We start from the raw sequence: 19,183 nt of genomic DNA, 5'->3' as shown, positions 1-19,183 counted from the left end.
TTTTTTTTACTTTTCTTTACTATAACTGGTAATAACATGCACAAGAACATGAAAATAAGCAAATTCGCGAACCAGATCCAGCAAATAAAAAAATTACAAACGGTGTACCCCAAGGGTCTCACTTGGGGCCTTCACCAAATTTAGGTAAGTACCTTGTTCTTGAGTGACAGGGTGTCTGCCGTCCAGGATGGCGTCCCTGGTCTGCACGTACAGCAAGTTGAGCTGCACAGGGTCCCTGGGGTCCACGTTCCTGTCCGTGTAGAACAGGCGCCGCTTCAGCAGGAGGGTGTCTCTGGGGCCCACCTCCATCTCCCGGAGAGTCCGGTGCATGTCCAGCCAACGAACTGGTGATGTGAGCAAAAGTGGTTAATGAATTTCGATGTTCTTCTTGCCGCCGTGTGGTTTTTGGAACCAATAAAAAAATAAATAGGACCAATCCATTTCGTTCCCATGGATGTCGTAAAAGGCGACTAAGGGATAGGCTTACTATACTATACGTATAATCACGTCAAAATCCCTTGCGGGGTAGACAGAGCCCGCAGTCTTGAAAAGACTCTAAGGCTACGTTCAGCTGTTTGGCTTAATGATAGAATTGAGATTCAGTAGTGACAGGTTGCTAGCCCATCGCGTAAAAAAAGAATCCGAAGTTTATAAGCATATCCCTTAGTCGCCTTTAACTTCATCCATGGGAACGAGATGGAGTGATCGATATTCTTTTTTTATTGGTGCCGGGACCACACGGTACAAAAACAAAAATATGTTAAAAAAAAAATCAACAAAAGACAAGAAACTTTTATTCCAGATCTTGACAAGTGGCCTGACAGTCTTGAAAAGACTGACAGGCAACGTTCAGATGCTTGGCTTAATGATCAAACAGAGACAGGTTGCTAGCCCATCGCCTTAAAGAAGAATCCAGATGACTTTTAGTTTTACTGACCATTATCATCAGTTTTGAGCTTCTTGCTCATGTGCTCCAGCTTTGCATCTCTCTCCTTCTGCGGAGGCCGCTTCAGCGTCAGGGTACCGGCGGAAGACACCCTGGACTCATCGCCTTCATCATCGTCGTAGCACTAAGAAAATAATTCGTTTAATGACAGACAGACTGACAGTCCGATGAAAATGCTGCAGTGTAGCTTGTTCCGCCGCTTCTTCTACACACGCGCTTTGGAAGCGGTAGTAGTTATAATTAGATTTGAGTTATGTGACGTCAATAAGCGATACCTTGTATCCAATTTTGAAAATAAATCTATTCTATTCTAAATCTATTCTACAGACTCGTGAATCGAACGACGATAGACGAGTGATAGAGGAAAGACTCAAGCGCAAGTCGCTCCGAAAGAGACCAAAAAATTGGGTTTAAATTCATCTTTTTACAGCTACTTTCTTTGGTTGACATACACACATATACTTCGGGACCCAGGGTCTGCTTTCCGATATGTTCCTCTACACTTCGGCCTGTCTTTTGCTCATTAATCGTTTCATACATACATACAATCACGTCTATATCACTTGCGGTATAGACTGAGCCAACAGTCTTGAAAAGACTAATCGGCGACGTTTAGCTATATGAATGAGTTTCCCCGTTTTTTTTGTCACATTTCCTATTATTTCATCGCTCCTTATAGTTGCAGCGTGATGTTATATAGCCGAAAGCCTGCCTCGATAAATGGTCTATACAACGCAAAAAAAATTTTTCAAAACGATCCAGTTGTTCCTGAGATAAGCGCGTTCAAACAAACAAACAAACTCTTCAGCTTTATAATATTAGTATAGATTTATCTGGTAAAGGGTCAGGTCGAAAGTACCCGAAACCGCCGAGCTTGCATGAAGAGAGTTATGAATGTGGATGAAGCGAAGGAAATATGCAGAGATCGTGGCAAGTGGAAAGAGGTAGTCTCTGCCTACCCCTCCGGGAAAGAGGCGTGATTTTATGTATGTATGTATGTAGATTTATCTTACCAGACCATACTCCTCGTGGTTAGTAATTCCGATCCTGGCGCAGATGCCGGCCATCACGCGGGAGATGGGCTCCGACTCGTCCACCTGGACTGTCTTCACTGACCCTGGACATCGAATCAACCAAACATATATATACCTAAGATCACATCACATTTCACATATAATCACGTCTATATACCTTGCGGGGTAGACAGAGCCAACAGACTTGAAAAGACTGATAGGCCACGTTCAGCTATTTGGGTTAATGATAGAATTTAGGTTCAAAAAGTGACAGGTTGCTAGCCCATCGCCTAAAAGAGGAATCCCAAGTTTATAAGCCTACCCCTTAGTCGCCTTTTACGACATACATAGAAGAGAGATGGAGTGGTCCTATTCTTTTTTCTGTTGGTGCCGGGATCCACGCGGCACATATTCCTAAGATCGTTTAACCCATTATAACTTAACATACATACATATATACATAAAATCACGTTTAGTTCCCTTGAGAGTAGACAGAGTCAACAGTATTGTAAAGACTGAAAGGCTACGTTCAGATGTTTGGCCTAATGATAGACTTGAGATTCAAATAGAGACAGGTTGCTAGCCCATCGCCGTAAAGAAGAATCCTAAGCTTATAAGTCTATACCTTTGTCGACTTTTACAACATCCATTGGAAAGAGAACTAACTTAACCTTACACAAAATTCGAAGTATTCGTTCAGCTGAATGGTCAAATGATGAAATAACAATTCCGTGAAAGACTTACTAAGTGTACATTTAATCCTCCATCTCTTTCCCATGGATGTCGTAAAAGGCGTCTAAGGGATAGGCTTACAAACTTGGGATTCTTTATTAGGCGATGGGCTAGCAACCTGTCACTATTTGAATCTCAATTCTATCATCAAGCCAAATAGCTGAACGTGGCCATTCAGTCTCTTCAAGACTGTTGGCTCTGTCTACCCCGCGAGGGATATAGACGTGACCATATGTATATACGTATCCATTTAACTGATCATCATACGTCATCTTTTCTACCTGTGTTTCTGCAATAAAGAGATTTGTATTTGTATTATTTGCCTAAATTGTACAACTCTCTGCCTAAATGACATAAGAAATATTGAACATGTCAAAACATTTAAGGAAAAGTTACTAAATTTGCTAATAGAAAAAGCATACTACTCAGTAAATGAATTCCTTATATATTAAGTATATTATTGTAAATTAATTATTTAAACAATGCACATTTCATTTAATATCAATTTTGAATAATTTATTACCTATCTGACTAACAATGACGTAAAAAAAAAAAAAGAAAATTAGAAATGCATGAACATTTTTTTGTTTTTGTTAATTGATATGAAGCAATGTAATTTTTATTAATTAGTTTAAAATATTAATTTTGTATGCCCAATGGCGGGACATAGTGTACATTTTCACAATAAAATGTCAACCTGTGATAACCTATGTTCACAAAATAAACGATTTGATTTGTATTTGTATTTGTAACTGACCATCCAACATCCTCAGCCTCAAGTTTCTGGTCTTCGTAAGCAGCAGCAGCGTGTCCCCGTCCCGCAGCATGTAGTACTCCAGGTTCCTGGAGTGCTCCAGCCAGATCCCGGAGAGGTCATCGTCCGCCGCGGTCAGGAACAGTCCGTATTCTGGATACAAGCACGAGGCATTTAACATTCGAAGGATCACTGAATGTGAGATGGTGTACCATTTTTGGGATGAGGCGTGATCACTCAGCTAGCTTTTGTCCGAGTGAAAAGGACCTGTTCTTTGACGAGGCCTAAGGACAAAGCTGTGATTTTCTCACATACAAACATACATATCACGTCCAATCCCTTGCGGAGTAGACAGAGCCATCCGTCTTAAAAAGACTGATAGGCCACGTTCAGCCGTTTGGCTTAATGATAGAATTGAGTATTATCAGTATTTAACGGCCTCTATCTAACGGTAAATACGCTTGTCTGTGACACCGGAGGTCCCGGGTTCGAATCCCGGTCGGGGCATGATGAGGAAAGAACTTTCTCAGATTGGCCTGGGTTTGGATGTTTATCTATATAAGTATTAATTATAAAATATAGTATCGTTGGGTTAGTATCTCGTAACCCAACTTTCGAACTTACTTCGAGGCTAACTCAATCTGTGTAATTTGTCCCGTATATATACATATATATATATATTCAAGACTGTTGGTTCTGTCTACCCCACAAGGGATATGGACGTAATAATATGTATGTAGAATATACGCTAGGAAATAGCTAGTTTGTCTCATAAATTAGACCTTACCATTTCCGTCGGTAGAAATCATGAATTTCTCCCTGACCACATCCAGCACCTTCTCCACAACATCCTTGGAGTCCACCTTCACGGTACGGGTGACCACCGCACCTGTGTCTTGCACCACCTTCAAAGATAGTGGCGCCATCTGTGAACTGTTAAATTTGCGGGTATAAGCGGGGTGTACGTAGATGATAACCATTCTCTAAAATGAGAAATAAACATGATGAAACTTATTGTCTACGCCTTATACGGAAACATCAATCACTGTCAAGCAGCCGCCCCGGAACCCGCTCACTGCGCGCCATCTAGTGCATTCCATCTTTACTTATGTATCTTTACATCTTTACTTCTATCTCTCAACTCAAGTCGACACACACATCTCTATAAAATTTATATCATAAAAAATAGCATCAATCCTCAACTATTTTGTAATATTTATTTTATTCAAATTACACAAGAAGTCCACCAATTTATCAAGATTTTTATTTCTTGTTCTATCACGAATACTTATAGATAATATATCTAATAAACTGAATTCAGGAAATTATAAAACTTTGTGAGTAAGCAGTAACACATTGACAATATTAATTTCATTTTGGTACACACATAGAATCACGTCTTTATCTGTTACAGGGTAGACGGAGCTAACAGTCTTAAAAAGACTGAAATGCCACGTTCAGCTATTTGGCTTAATGATAGAACTGTTCACACGTTAAAAAGTAGAATTAATTCTTTGCCTTTAGAATTATCAATTGCTTAAGTCGAATTGAACCACGTTAATAGCAAGAGTACACTATGCTCGCACCAATTATATTATTATTTCCTGTTAATGTAAATATAAAATCAGGAAAATGCGGTCAAAATTCATTTAAATTATAATGAAGCCGAATCTATGGAATTTATTTTATATTTTTATGGGCGAAATAATTAATTAATTGATGTTATAAGATTTTTGATTTTGAAGAGAGTTATGAATGTGGATGAAGCGAAGGAAGTATGCAGAGATCGTGGCAAGTCGAAAGATGTAGTCTCTGCCTACCCCTCTGGGAAGAAGGCGTCATTTTATGCATGTATGTAAGATTTTGTCTTTTTGTCTGCAGCTATGTTCGCATTTGGCACGGGAGCAGCCCTTTTTTTAGAAGTAAAGTCCCTGTCAGTGCATATAAAAGAATTTTGACAAATAATTCCTTAAATAACCAGTAGTATCCCGTGACGTCGTCGTCTGCCTTAAAATGAAAGAAAACTGACCACCTGCATTTGTTCCCTGGGCAATTTTTGTATACCATATTTTAAGATGAACCAAGCCAAACTCATTTGAGGAGCAAAATTTCATGGATATCTTATGTATCTTTTATAATAGGATCACTCCATGTTTACCATAGATGTCGTAAAAGGCGACTTAGGGAAAGGCTAATTTACTTGGGATTCTCCTTGAAGGCGATGGGCTAGCACCCTGTCACTATTTGAATCACAGTTCTATCATTAAGCCAAACAGCTGAACGTGGCCTATCAGACCTTTTTTAAGACCGTTGGCTTTGTCTACCCCGCAAGGGATATAGACGTGATTATATGCATGTAGGTATATATACATCATATACATATTATATATGAAAGTGGAATCATTTTGTGTTCAACAACCTCACATTATTTCGATTCCAAAATGTAAAATAAAATTATACTCGTAACTGTTTATATTCACTAAGTATGTATGAGAATAGTTGAAAGAAGTAGGCGATGATTATGAATTTTAATTCCATTATTAAGCCAAACAGCCTAACGTGTCCGTTTCTTTCCAAGACTGTTGGTACTGTCTACCCGGCAAGGGATATAGACGTGATTATATATGTAATGTAGGCATCCTTTTCAAAATAAAAGCAAAAAACATAGATACATATGCATGCAATTTTTAAATGCGTTTCTCATTTCTTGTATTCAATATGAAGTGCCTACGCGCAAATTCATACAAAACTTATCACTTACCTTGAAAATCCTTACGTAATCAACACTAACACTAGGAACAAAATACTAACGATAGTTTTACTATTTTTAAGATGAATCTCCGTTTGTAACGAAGAGGCACACTGAACTACATAAATTAACAAGTTTTATACAATCGAGTGAGGTAAGTTTACTAAGCTATCGGGTATATGACACACACATGACTAATCGTGTGTGTTAGGGATAATAATTCAATATAAACAAACGTTTAAGTACATTCGCCTGAGAGATTAACTGTTTACAAAAGCCTTTTTGGATTGAAATAAGACTTTAACATCGTTCTGTCATTTGTAGCCCACTGTACTGACGTTATCGCAGAACGGGATACATTGTTATAGTTACATGTAGCAGGCAGTGGACAGAAATAAATACTAAATATATATGTATATACGGGACCAATTACACAGATTGAGTTAGCCTCGAAGTAGGTTTGAAACTTGTGTTACGAGATACTAACTCAGCGTTACTATATTTTATAATAAACTAGCGACCCGCCCCGCTTCGCACGGGTGCAAAATTCGGAAAAAATTATACATAAAAACTTTCCTCTTGAATCACTCTACCTGTTACAAAAAACCGCATCAAAATCCGTTGCGTAATTTTAAAGATTTAAGCATACAGACAAACAGACTAAAATAGTGACTTTGTTTTATAGTGTGTAGTGATACCTATATAGATATAATAATAATAAATAAATAAATATATACGGGACAAATTACACTGATTGAGTTAGCCTCGAAGTGAGTTCGAGACTTGTGTTACGAGATACTAACTCAACGATACTATATTTTATAATAAATACTTATATAGATATAAACATCCAAGACCCAAGCCAATCTGAAAAAGTTCGTTTCTCATCACGCCCTGGCCGGGATTCGAACCCGGGACCTCCGGTGTCACAGACAAGCGTACAACCGCTGCGCCACAGAGGCCGTCATATAAACATTCAAGATCGTTTGTCATCAATCTAGCCGGAATTCGAACCCGGGTCCACCGGGGTCACAGCCAAATTTATTCCGTAAAAACTGGAAATTGAAATATCGTGGAATATACATATATCGTATAGGAAATTGTTACTCCATATATAGTCCTGATAAGTCCAATATATGGGCAAACAGCCTGTTTAGTGTTTAGTGATTTATGTGGGCCGATCCCGGCGGCACTGCAATGCCGGGCCGACCCGTGACGGGAGTGGAGCGAGCCCCGAACATCCCGTCGGTTTACAAAAATCAGTTTAATATACTGGTCCCCCAGTGGGGGAACTTTCAGATATTAAGCTGAAAAGAACAGATACTACACTTTGATCTTAGCCAAAAGGCCGAGAAGCGATAACTACACATTATTAACCAGGGGAGGTGATTGTACGCGAAAAAATCTCCGTAGCGCGTTGTCGAATACGAGTAAACAATACAGCGCCATCTATGATATTTGTTGAGAACTAACGTAGTCGTGCCACAGTCGAACGCAGCTGGCGGGGTCAAAAAGTATACAATACAATAACTCTTTATAGCACAACAATAAATTACAGCAAATACACAATCATTTATTAAAAACATAGCAGCAAAAGGCGACCTCATCACTAAAAGCGATCTCTTCCTGTTAACCTATAAATTGTAACTTCGCTCAGAGAAAAATTTTGCATGTGGCGCTGAGTTAATAATATTAATATTCTGGACGTAGTCACACTATACAAAGTATTGCAATTGAATTGTATTTTAAGGAAATAATGGGATATGAAAAGAAAATAAACAATAATATTCAGTACTTTATTGCTATTACAAAAATATTTCCTCATCCATCTTAAAACACTATAAATTCAGCATAATTAAAGCATCACATGAAAGTTTACAGCTAAGCAAAAAACATTATACTGTGACTTATCACAGAAGTGTGATATTAAAATTACATAAAATCATTGCTTTAGACCTTCCTTATAATAAAATGTGTACGTAAATTTTATTATAATGTGATCAAAAAACACATCAATAATATGATCACTCGCATGTCGTACAAGGAGACTGAGGGATAGGCTTATAAACTTGGGGATTCTTTTTTATGCGATGCGCTAGCAACCTGTCACTATATGAATTCTATCAGGTCTTCCAGTCTTTTCAAGACTTGCCTCTGTCTTCCCCGCAAGGGATATAGACGTGATTATATGTATGTATAAACGCAAATAACTACCAGCATAGAGATATTAAATAAAACAGAAACAAATAAATAAGAATCTTTTATTAGAATAAATAAAACTTAAATTAATACAACAAAAGTAAAAATACTAAAAAAATTAAAAAAAAGCACACAATTTTGTGAGAATTTAGAAATAGATTATTTAATTTACAATAACGAATTGTTTTAATATAAGTTACATATGACACTGGCGATAACAAAAAATACATAATTCCCACACTGTTTTAGATACTTGACCAAATTTTCTTGCAAGTGTTAATAAATCAGTATATTTATTAACACAATACAAATTACACATACGTGGTCTGATTCATTCAAAAATATATAAGCTGTCGTGTTCTTTGAATTGTCTCAGTTAACTTTTTAACATCTGCTCGGTACATTTTTATGTATTTTATTTTCAAAATCAATTTTTAATATATATTTTTTTAATAAAAGCTATACCCGTGGCATCATAATATTATTGATGGGACGATGATTTTATTAATCTTTTTAAAATTTTTACTACTCTGTATGTCCTAAGCTTGATTAGAGATTTTTTTAAATCTTTTTTTTTTAAGACTAACTTTTTTTAAGGATAACTGAGCCTATTCAGATGGATCTCTATTACACTGCTAGTGTTACAGCTAAGTTACTAAGTTAGGTAATGTATCAGAAAAAAGGCTTTACATATTTCTAGGCACGTATACATACACCTTAAGATATTTTAGCACGGTACTTAGCACTCATTCATCGAGGCAGACTTAAGGCTATATAACATCACGCTGCAACTAATAGGAGCGAAGAAATAATGAAGAATATGAAAAAAATCGGGGAAAATTATTCATCCTTGAGGGTTTCAATGATGCCCAAAATAACTATTCCACAGCTAGTTATTTAATAAAAAGCAAGACCTATTTCTGAGAAGGTAACTACTATATATAAGCTGTCTCGCCCGCATTGTTGCCAGGTAATGGTCAAATAATACAGGTCAGGTTTACCTTAACACTGTGGAAAGCAAAGAAAATTTTCGCATAACGTAAAAGATAACATATTATGACAGTTATTCAAAAGAAATGCTTCTTTGTTTGCGAGCGAAACGTTATGGAAAAAGTTTTATTGATTGGTGGTAGATATATTGTCAGCCACATCAAATAAAATTAATATTTTGGTAGTTTAAAATTAACGGCTTTTGAAATCTTCAACTTCGAAGGTTACATTCTTATGAAAACAATTATATAAGGAATAATATTAGTAATTACGTACTTATAACTAATTTACATCTATACTATATAAAAATATGTGGTATATTCTTTTTGTACAGCTAAATATTGTATGAAATCGTGTATATAAATATATCTTCTACTTTAGATAAATATGACCTTGTTGCAAATATTATTAAAGTTTTTTTTTCACATGGGAAGACTATTGAAAGACCGTAAGAGCATTGGTTAGCATTTAAACTAATTTATATAACTCAGATAAGAGAGAGATAAGTATAGTATAATATTACCTCATTATTGTTACAACGGTGAACTGCGATTTGTATAGCCCGAAAATATTTGAGCCAATCAGAGCGCTTCATTTGAAACCGCGAACTGAACTGTCCGCCATTATGAGCGAGATAGCAAGAGACATTTTGTTTTTGTATTTTAAATTTAATCTACTTGTAATAAGGTCGTTATTTTATGGAGTTTTCATTCGGTGCAATTCGTCGGTAGATTACGGTATTCCACACCTTTGATTATTACCGATGCGACTTCTAAAGATGGTAGTACTGTCCATGGCTACATCTCTGCTGATTTTTTTCTGACATAACAACCACCGATCTTCAATTTTTACTATTCATATTGTCACTCGCATTATCACATTATTAGACAGCAGAAAACAGGTATTCCTAAAACTAACTACACTAATATTACATTATAAAGCACTGACGCATGGCACTAACATTCTTACATCACACATTTTATTTTTAATCGACTATAAACATCGTTGTAAAATAAAGGAAAATTAATGTAGTGTCAAATAAATAAAATAAAATAAAATGAAGATGTTACATGTACATGTATGTACATCAAAATAATAAAATATTAAATATTGTTATAATTTTAAAATATTTGTAGAGATATAATATACAGGTTGATTCTGCATGTTAAACAATCTTTAAAGTCAGTGATTTCAAAAGTTTTGTTTTTCAACTTAGTTATGTTTTTTTTTTATTTAACATACATACCATCACGCCTGTCTCCCATTGGGGTAGGCAGAGTCTATGGACGATCCACTTGGTACGATCCTCACAGATCTTTCCCGCTTCCTCCACACTCATTACTCTTTTCACGCATATTCGATGTTTACGGGTACTCCTAACAGCTCCCTTTTAAGGACATTCCAAATTTTAGTGTAATAAATTTTAAGATAAACAGTTTTAACTTAAAAAAAAAACTTTTAACAACTTGGCAAATTAGTTTCCTAACGCAAGATTTGGAATCACGTACAGAATTAGAAACATTTACAATTTTCACTGAACACACTTTTAACAGAACCAACCTGTAGTAAATATATTAAAATCATCATTAACTCCTATATAATTACATATGTCACATAACCGAATTACTACGCTATATTTGATAAATACAAACAATAAAAAATATTGCTTAATGGTAAGAGCTGCCGTATTAAGCACCTTAAATTACATGAAATTATTAAATAAAATATGTAAAATGATTATTATACAATACATTCTGTTCTGATTTATCAAAAGTCATTTAGTATTCATAGATAGCGATTCACTGTGAAAATTCTTGTCACGATATGACGATGTTAAAAATTACAAATTAAAAAAATATCGGAACATTTACTACTAAATTGACACTTCTAAAGTTACTTGTACCCATTACTATATCTTTGAAAACTCTTTCGTCTAAAAATACCTTTATCTTGATTTTATTTGCCTTTTTTAGCTAAAACAAGGCCTGTACTTAACGGTGGTTATAGGTTATAATTTTGTCCTGGGATTGTGCTCGCTGCTATTAGAGTAAGTAGACATTTGGTGTTTACAAAATTATCATGCTGTATATTATTGTTTTGTTTTTTAGCGTTCTATATACATATGCTTTGTCATATTATTGTGTAACTAAAAATTTAACAAACAAATATTTGAGAATTTTTAAGGTACCTATCTAATAACACCAAAATGCCACTCGCAATAAAACGTACAGTGAGCCGCATAAAAACTTGAGGAAGTCTTGTGTGATTCTTTCCTATGAGTGTTGCTGTATATAAAAGAAATCTTTCGACAATAACTACGTGGTTATATCTGCTTTTTTTTCGAAATGGTGTTTCTTAGTAGTATTGCATTATAAAGTGTACTTTTCGGGTGTTGTTAGGTTTAAGTTTAATCTTTCAGACAGATGGCGTTATCATCGCTGCAGATATAGCGAAGATTGTCAAAATCTGGAAATAAAAATAATGATTAACTTACTTACCAAAAACATTAAATAAACGACTGGAGGGAAGCGACAAATAATTTCGGGTACAATAATATATTCTTTATAAGAAACATAACATAAAATCAGGTCAGACCGGAGTTAGTCCGTGTAAAATTTGACTCAACCAATCCAAGACCATGATTTAGAGGTACACACGTGTCCGTCTATGGACGAGGACGCGACTCCGGGATGGCCCTACCAGCACCTACCTGCTGGATATACCCGGGTGCCGCGGGCACTAGATCTGGTACCAGGGCGAGCGGCGCACCCAGCGCAGCCGGTAGCCGCCCTGCTCCGAGCGGATCTTGATGGACGCGCCCTCCGCCGCCTTCACCGTCTCCTTCACCTGGGGGCACGGCGGAGTCCAAACGTGTCATCAAATACATACATACATATGGTCACGTTTATGTCCCTTGCGGGGTAGACAGAGACAACTGTGTTAAAAATACTGAATGGCCACGTTCAGCTGTTTGGTTAAATGATAGAATTGAGATTCAAATAGTGATAGGTTGGTCTCCGTACTCCTCCGAAACGGCTTTACCGATTTTAACCAAATTTTGCATGCATATTCAGTAGGTCTGAGAATCGGCTAACATCTATTTTTCATACCCCTAAGTGTTAAGGGTTGTCTACCCTTCACATTTTTAAGGCAAAACAACGTTTGCCGGGACAGCTAGTTTATTAGGTATATATTTTTTATAGATAATAGATATATTTTTTTTAGAGAATTGAATAGAATTGAGAATCAAATACATACACGTAGAAAACAAGGAGGACGGAGTGCGACTTGGAAAAATGTGAAGCATCGTAATGGCGGCGTTGTACGCATGTGTGAGTGTAAGAAAACTTGCAATTTCATGAGGTGATCTATGACGTATCCGAGGACGTAATGGCGGCCAATTGTCACACTGTTAGTGAGAGTGTCTGTGTGAGGCGTGTATACGTGTATACACAGTGAGTCGGCATAATATTGGTGCTTCATTTTGCCGTATAGTAAAACTCCGTCCGCCTTTTTTTCTACGTCTACGTTAAAATAAACTAACCACTGTCTGTTCTTGAGAGATATTGGCAAAAAATACAAGACCAACAGAATCCAAAAATGTGACTTTTTGAATAGATGAAGTTGACGGTCACCTTAGACTTTGTCATTTGTATATTTTTCACACATAATTATTATAAACTTGTAACAAATTTTATTATGGGCCTTAGTTATCAGAAATTAAATGCCTTTATATAATTATTACAACTTACACTCTGCATCAAGTTCTGAGCGTTGCCGACGAGCATCTCAGTAGCTTCCTGGTCCTCTTCGCTTCCTGAAAAATAACATTTATACATGAATGAATAAATTGTTAATACACTGTTGGCTCTGTCTACTCCGCAAGTGAAAAAGCGACTAGGTATATGTATGTGTATATGAATAAATAGGCACTATTAACAACAACAGCTTAGCTACTATTAAACTTAAGATTCTACTTTCCCATGGATGTTGTAAGCATTAACTAAGGGAATGGCTAATAAATTTGGGATTCTTCTTTGAGGAGCAACCTGTCAACTATTTAAATCTCAATTCCATCATTAAGCCATACAGCTGAACGTGGCCTTTCACTCATTCAAGTCTGTTGGCTCAAACTACAAAAAAGATATAATTTTATATGTAGCGGGAGTGTCACCAAAGGGAAGATCTTCCGCCTGGCTAGGTGTGATGCCTGGGGAACCGCGCGACAGACGATATTGTGTCGGAGGTTGTAAACATGCTCCAATTCGTAAAATGTTGCATGCGCGATTCAGAGTTATTGGCTGATATCGTCGCGTGATTGGCTGTTGTGTCTTGTGGCGTAGAGATGTCGCCACATGTGTATGTATGATTGAATAATTCATGCTTGTGATGTTAAAAGCCATAAATAATACCTTTATAATCCGGCATGCCGACTGTTAGGAGCAAGAAGCATACATTATTAATAAGCGATAAGCATAGTATATGTAAGCATTTGTAATAGAGTATGTATTTTTTTTAATTTTACAATAAAAGAGCATAAAAATAACATCTGCATATTGATATATGATACAAGTATGTTGTTTAATTTAAATTGTTCAAATATTCTGTTTGCAATTTCTTTTCTGTGCCATATATTATTAAGAAACACGTAGACATAAGCAACAAAATCAATTTACATAAACTTTGAAAGTATTTTTAATAGCATTAGTAAGGTAAAGAATGGAGGCGTCCAAACAAAAGTTTCAAAAAAAGCTAACCCGCTGAACCGATTTTGATGAAAATTTGAATGAATAAAAAAAAACATCTGAGTTCAATCATTGGGAATTCACATTGCAACGGCAATTCAAGCAGTGAGGCAAAAGCTAGTTTTGGTAAGCTCCGCTCCGTCGCCCAGGTACTTCATACTGACAGTACATTATTGGAATACTTCCTTTAGATGCATTTACCTTATGTATAGATCTTTATTAACAAATAGTATTAAATTAAAGTATCACGTTAAAGTATTATATTTAGAGATCGGATAATCGGATGCATATTTACCTAAACTAATATTTTGGCTAAGAAAGTATGGAGGCGGCTTCTTGCTGGAAATTTTATTAAACAAGAAATTGGAACTTTTCGTATATTAGGTATGATAAACACCTTTATAAACATGAGTGATGGATGATCATATTTATTAAAAAATTACCTACCTACCGGGATTCCAGAATTTAACCGCGTGATTTTTTAGTCAGTACAAAAACTTTCTGAGGTTATTCAGACCATAATTAGAACATTAAGTGTATCAATGCCGAATCCCAGAATTTTTGAGATACAGAAGTACGTTCCATACTAACCCAACACCCCAACTTTGGGTAAATATGCATCCGAATATCCGATACCTGATTATATTACCAAACAAAAGGCGGCAACTGTTTGTTATTGGATATAAAAGAAATATAATATGACATTAACCTTGTGCTCCCAACATGGTCGCTTTCACAGTGGACAAGATCTTCAGCTGAGTACCAATAGTGGGGATCCTCTCGCAGACTTGGAGAAGATTCTGGAAAATAACACATACACATTTATCATGATATAATTTGTTTTTACAAATGAATGGTATGATATGAGATCCTTGGATCTCTAATCACTTCAACAACATGCGTGGTCGTCTTGTCTGACGGTCCGTCATCATGACCTGACCGAGGATCGAACCCGGGACATTTTGGTTCAAAGAAAAGCTAATAAACTTGGGATTTTCTTTTAGACTACTTTAGTAACAACAAGCTGTCAGTATCTGAACCTCAATTCCATCTTTAAGCCATACAACTGGCCTCGTGGCCTTTCAGGGTTCTCAAGACTGTTAATACTTATTACTGTTATTCAATATTAACTGTGCCGGCGACTTAGTCCGCGTGGAATAGTTATTTTGGGCATCATTGAAGCCCTCAAGGATGAATAATTTTACCAGATTATTGCACATTTTCCATTATTTCTTTGCTCCTTATAGTTGCAGCGTGATGTTATATAGCCTAAAGCGTTCCTCAATAAATGGTCTATACAACGCAAAAACAATTTATTTATTTATTTATAAATTCGATCCAGTAGTTCCTGAGATTAGCGCGTTCAAACAAACAAACGAACTCTTCAGCTTTATAATATTACTTTAGATTACCAATTAAAAAATAACAGATCTGAACAAGACACTGTAATCATATGACAACAACTAAATAAGATGACCATTTAAAAGGCGATGGGCTAGCAACCTGTCACTACTTGAATCTCAATTCTATCATTAAGCCAAACAGCTGAACGTTGCCATTCAGTATTTTCAAGACTGTTGAATAGAATAGATTTATTTTCAAAATTGGATACAAGGTATCACTTATTGACGTCACATAACTTAAATCTAATTATAACTACTACCGCTTCCAAAGCGCATGTGTAGAAGAAGCGGCGGAACAAACTACACTGCAGCATTTTCAAAGGACGTCAATTTACAAATATAGATCTCTTAAATCTAAATCGTGGACGAATGCACATTGTCTACATTAAAAAACATGTATGAATGTAGTACTGATTATGTCAATGTTGGCTCTGTCTACCCCGCACGGGATATAGACGTGACCATATGTATGTATGTAAAAGGCTCACCGTCCTGATCCTCTTGTCGGTGCACTCCAGCGCCAGCTTCTTGGCGAGCCTGGTGACTTCCTCAGAGGCCTCGGCTATTGCCTTGGCTGTGGCGATCAGCTCGCGCTTGCTGCCTGGGGGTACAGAACATATGTTTCAATACATACATACATATGTATGTATAATCACGTTTTTACCCCTGGCGGAGTAGACAGAGCCATCAGTCTAGAGAAGACCAGTAGGCCATGTTCAGTGAAGAAGATGAATTACCAAGTTTAAGAGCCCATCCCTTAGTCGCCTTTTACGACATTCATGGGAAGGAGATGGAGCGGTCCTATTTATTTTTCTGGTGCCGGGAACCACACGGCACACACGGTCCATATTAACTAAATATTATTACTTTGTTGTTAGTTTAATTTGCGATATATACGCTTTATATTAATTTATTTACTTATCTATGTATAAGCATATTTACATACGACATACATATACATATTCTACATTATACACACATAATACATACATGAAAGCAACTTACCAGATAAATTCAATGCCACCTCTTAAAGTTCCGGAGAAAGCAATGAACAAACACACAGTGAATATACAACATTGGTATTAGCTTGATATAAGCCGACTGATTATATTACAATTAGCCATGAGATGTGAGTCACGTTAATCAAAATTTTTCGGAAATTCCTACAAAAGCGAAGCGACTGGATATATAAAGCTATCTAGCTTTGCTCCGGAAAAATGACGTGATTTTATGTATGTATGTATCTACCTACATACATACATAAAATCACGTCATTTTGCCGGAGGGGTAGCCAGAGACTACACCTTTCCAAGGGGAAAGATGTAATCTCTGGCTATATCTTATAATAGTTATTTTGGGCATCATTGAAGCCCTCAAAGATAAATAACTTTCCCCCTTTTTTTTTACATTTTCCATTATTTCTTCGCTCCTAATAGTTGCAGCATGATGTTATAGCCTAAAGCCCTCCTCGAAAACATGGTCTATTAAACACAAAAATAATTTTTCAATTCGAACCAGAACTTCCTGAGATTATCGCGTTCAAACAAACTCTTTAGCTTTATAATATTAGTATAGATTATTGTTTTGTAACTTTAATGTAAACTGTGTTCTATTGGCAAATATAGATTTTTTAGACCTCCGGGTAAGAAGATATTTTGTATTTTTCAGTGTGTTATTTATATATTTAGCTTTATATTATTACCTTAAGCGTTACTATAAATGTTAGTCGCCATTTTTTTTTAATTTACAATAATATGCAAAGGAAGATTTGATGAAGGTGTGTGTTTTAATTTTTGAAAATGATAGAAATGTAAATAATATTAGCCTTATTTTACAATTAAAGCAGTAACTATAATACAATTTTAAGCATATAATCTGTACATAAGTGACTATATTACAATTTGAAAATAAATCAGTTTTAATAAACGCAATATATTAAGATGATAATGGCTAATTCAACCTTAACCTTGTGCCCGACTAAAATTCAGAAGTAATGCATGTGCCCCAGGTTCAAATCACCACTCCTCTAAATTATGTACATTAGTTTGAGTGCTAACCAATGCTCTTACGGTGAGGGAAAATATCGTGAAGAATTCAGCACATTCAGACAACTGGATGTGTAACCATGATCCAAAAATGAGTCAGTTCCCCTGCAGAGGTTGCTTAGGTCAGATAGGAGCCGCTTATTGTAAAAACCTGACTCACCCAAGGATTTAAGGCACCGGGATTTTAGCAAGGAAGAAAGAGCAAAAATGGCTAGTTCAAAATAATCTTTCGAGTAATATTCATACATACATACATAAAATCACGCCTCTTTCCACTTGCCAAGATCTCTCCACACTTCCTTCGCTTCATTCACATTCGTAACTTTCTTCATGCAAGCGGTTTCGGGTACTCTTGACCTGACCCTTTACCAGGACGTGCTTAATTTGATCAAGATACGTTCGTCTAGGTCTTCCTACTCCGACCTTTCCCTCCACACGCTCCTTGTATATCTGCTTATCTATGAGTAATATTCTTTCTACATTATTTCAGTCAGTCAGTCAATCAGGTGATACCTTTGGAGTCCGATCGGACCAGCTCCGAGAGCCTAGCCATGAGGATGGCCATGCGCTTGGCTGCCGCGATGATCTCGTTGTCTTTGGAGGACCACTCGCGTACAGCCTTGTGGAGGTTGTGGGCTGCCACCTGGGTCAAGGAAGCATGGTAATGAGGTTGTGTACACTGGATTGAGTGAGCGGCTCCACATGATCACGTCTATATACCTTGCGGGGTAGACAGAGCCTAGTCTTTAAAAGGTACTTGTTTAAACGTGCGGATCCAGTCGCTAAAAAAAGAAAATCCCGTTAATTGCCGTTCCCGCGGGAATTAAGGGAAATCCTTGTAAACGTAGTGCCCCCCTGGACCACATATGAAACCTACATTTGTAGTCTTTTTAGACCCAGTTTTTACGCCCATTATGTATTTTAGGGGTTGATTTTGAAAAATAAGTATCATATGTTAGAATTCAAGTTTTAACTGTATGCATAACAAATTTAATTCGAATCTGTCCAGGGTTTTGGCATGAAAGTGGAACAGACAGACAGACTTTCGCATTTTTAAAATTAGTCTGAGAATTATACGTTGTTCCGTTTTGTAGTCCCTGTCACTTTAAAAGAAATACCACTCATTGAAGCCCTCAAGGATGAATAATTTACCCAGTTTTTTTTTCACATTTTCCATTATTTCTTCGCTCCTAATAATTACAGCGTGATGTTATATAGCCTAAAGCCTTCCTCGATAAATGGTCTATTCCATACCTCAGAATTCAATTGACATGTCGTGGTATGCTGTTAAGGCAGTTTTCCGGTCAGTTTACTTAGCTAGTCGCCACAGAGCAAAACGATTTATTTTTGAGCAATCATTTTTAATATGTTGTTTCCATGAACACTGATATTGTTAATTGTTATACCTAAGAATTTTATTTCATTAACTGCATGTATGTATAGGGCCATCTGAGGAGAGTACAGTTAATTTATCACATATTTTGTTTCTATTATAAAACCTAAGGTATTAAGTTTTATCTATATTTACATGTAGATTATTCAACATTTGATAATATTTACTATAGTCCAATTGATATCATTATTGAAATTCGGTTTTTTATTTACTA

At 36.3% G+C, this 19,183-nt stretch overlaps 2 protein-coding genes and 1 non-coding gene across 4 annotated transcripts in view; all 3 read right to left on the bottom strand.

Annotated features, from left to right (window-relative positions):
- LOC106136531 (talin-1) overlaps positions 1 to 6,362 on the bottom strand; it is a 76,672-nt gene extending 70,310 nt beyond the window's left edge. For both annotated transcript variants that reach the window (XM_060951568.1, XM_060951569.1), the window contains exons 1-6: positions 6,207 to 6,362; positions 4,233 to 4,378; positions 3,449 to 3,598; positions 1,960 to 2,063; positions 938 to 1,070; positions 153 to 344 (exon numbers count right to left, since the gene is read on the bottom strand). In XM_060951568.1, coding sequence (XP_060807551.1) covers positions 153 to 344; positions 938 to 1,070; positions 1,960 to 2,063; positions 3,449 to 3,598; positions 4,233 to 4,371 — 718 coding nt within the window. In that variant the 5' untranslated portion in view covers positions 4,372 to 4,378; positions 6,207 to 6,362. The remainder of the gene's footprint in view (positions 1 to 152; positions 345 to 937; positions 1,071 to 1,959; positions 2,064 to 3,448; positions 3,599 to 4,232; positions 4,379 to 6,206) is intronic.
- A 999-nt stretch (positions 6,363 to 7,361) lies between these two features.
- Positions 7,362 to 7,554, bottom strand: LOC132903399 (U2 spliceosomal RNA). The gene has a single exon (XR_009657401.1). It is a non-coding gene; the product is annotated as a U2 spliceosomal RNA (small nuclear RNA).
- Positions 7,555 to 8,441: 887 nt separating this feature from the next.
- LOC106136510 (vinculin) overlaps positions 8,442 to 19,183 on the bottom strand; it is a 52,343-nt gene continuing 41,601 nt past the window's right edge. The window contains exons 21-26 of the mRNA XM_060951531.1: positions 18,090 to 18,219; positions 16,020 to 16,132; positions 14,838 to 14,928; positions 13,136 to 13,200; positions 12,094 to 12,230; positions 8,442 to 11,849 (exon numbers count right to left, since the gene is read on the bottom strand). Coding sequence (XP_060807514.1) covers positions 12,123 to 12,230; positions 13,136 to 13,200; positions 14,838 to 14,928; positions 16,020 to 16,132; positions 18,090 to 18,219 — 507 coding nt within the window. The 3' untranslated portion in view covers positions 8,442 to 11,849; positions 12,094 to 12,122. The remainder of the gene's footprint in view (positions 11,850 to 12,093; positions 12,231 to 13,135; positions 13,201 to 14,837; positions 14,929 to 16,019; positions 16,133 to 18,089; positions 18,220 to 19,183) is intronic.

This window comes from Amyelois transitella, chromosome 25 (assembly GCF_032362555.1).
Source record: "Amyelois transitella isolate CPQ chromosome 25, ilAmyTran1.1, whole genome shotgun sequence".
NCBI classification, from domain to species: domain Eukaryota; kingdom Metazoa; phylum Arthropoda; class Insecta; order Lepidoptera; family Pyralidae; genus Amyelois; species Amyelois transitella.
The sequence above is the reverse complement of the archived record's forward strand: the minus strand, read 5'-3'. Positions and strand labels throughout refer to the sequence as shown.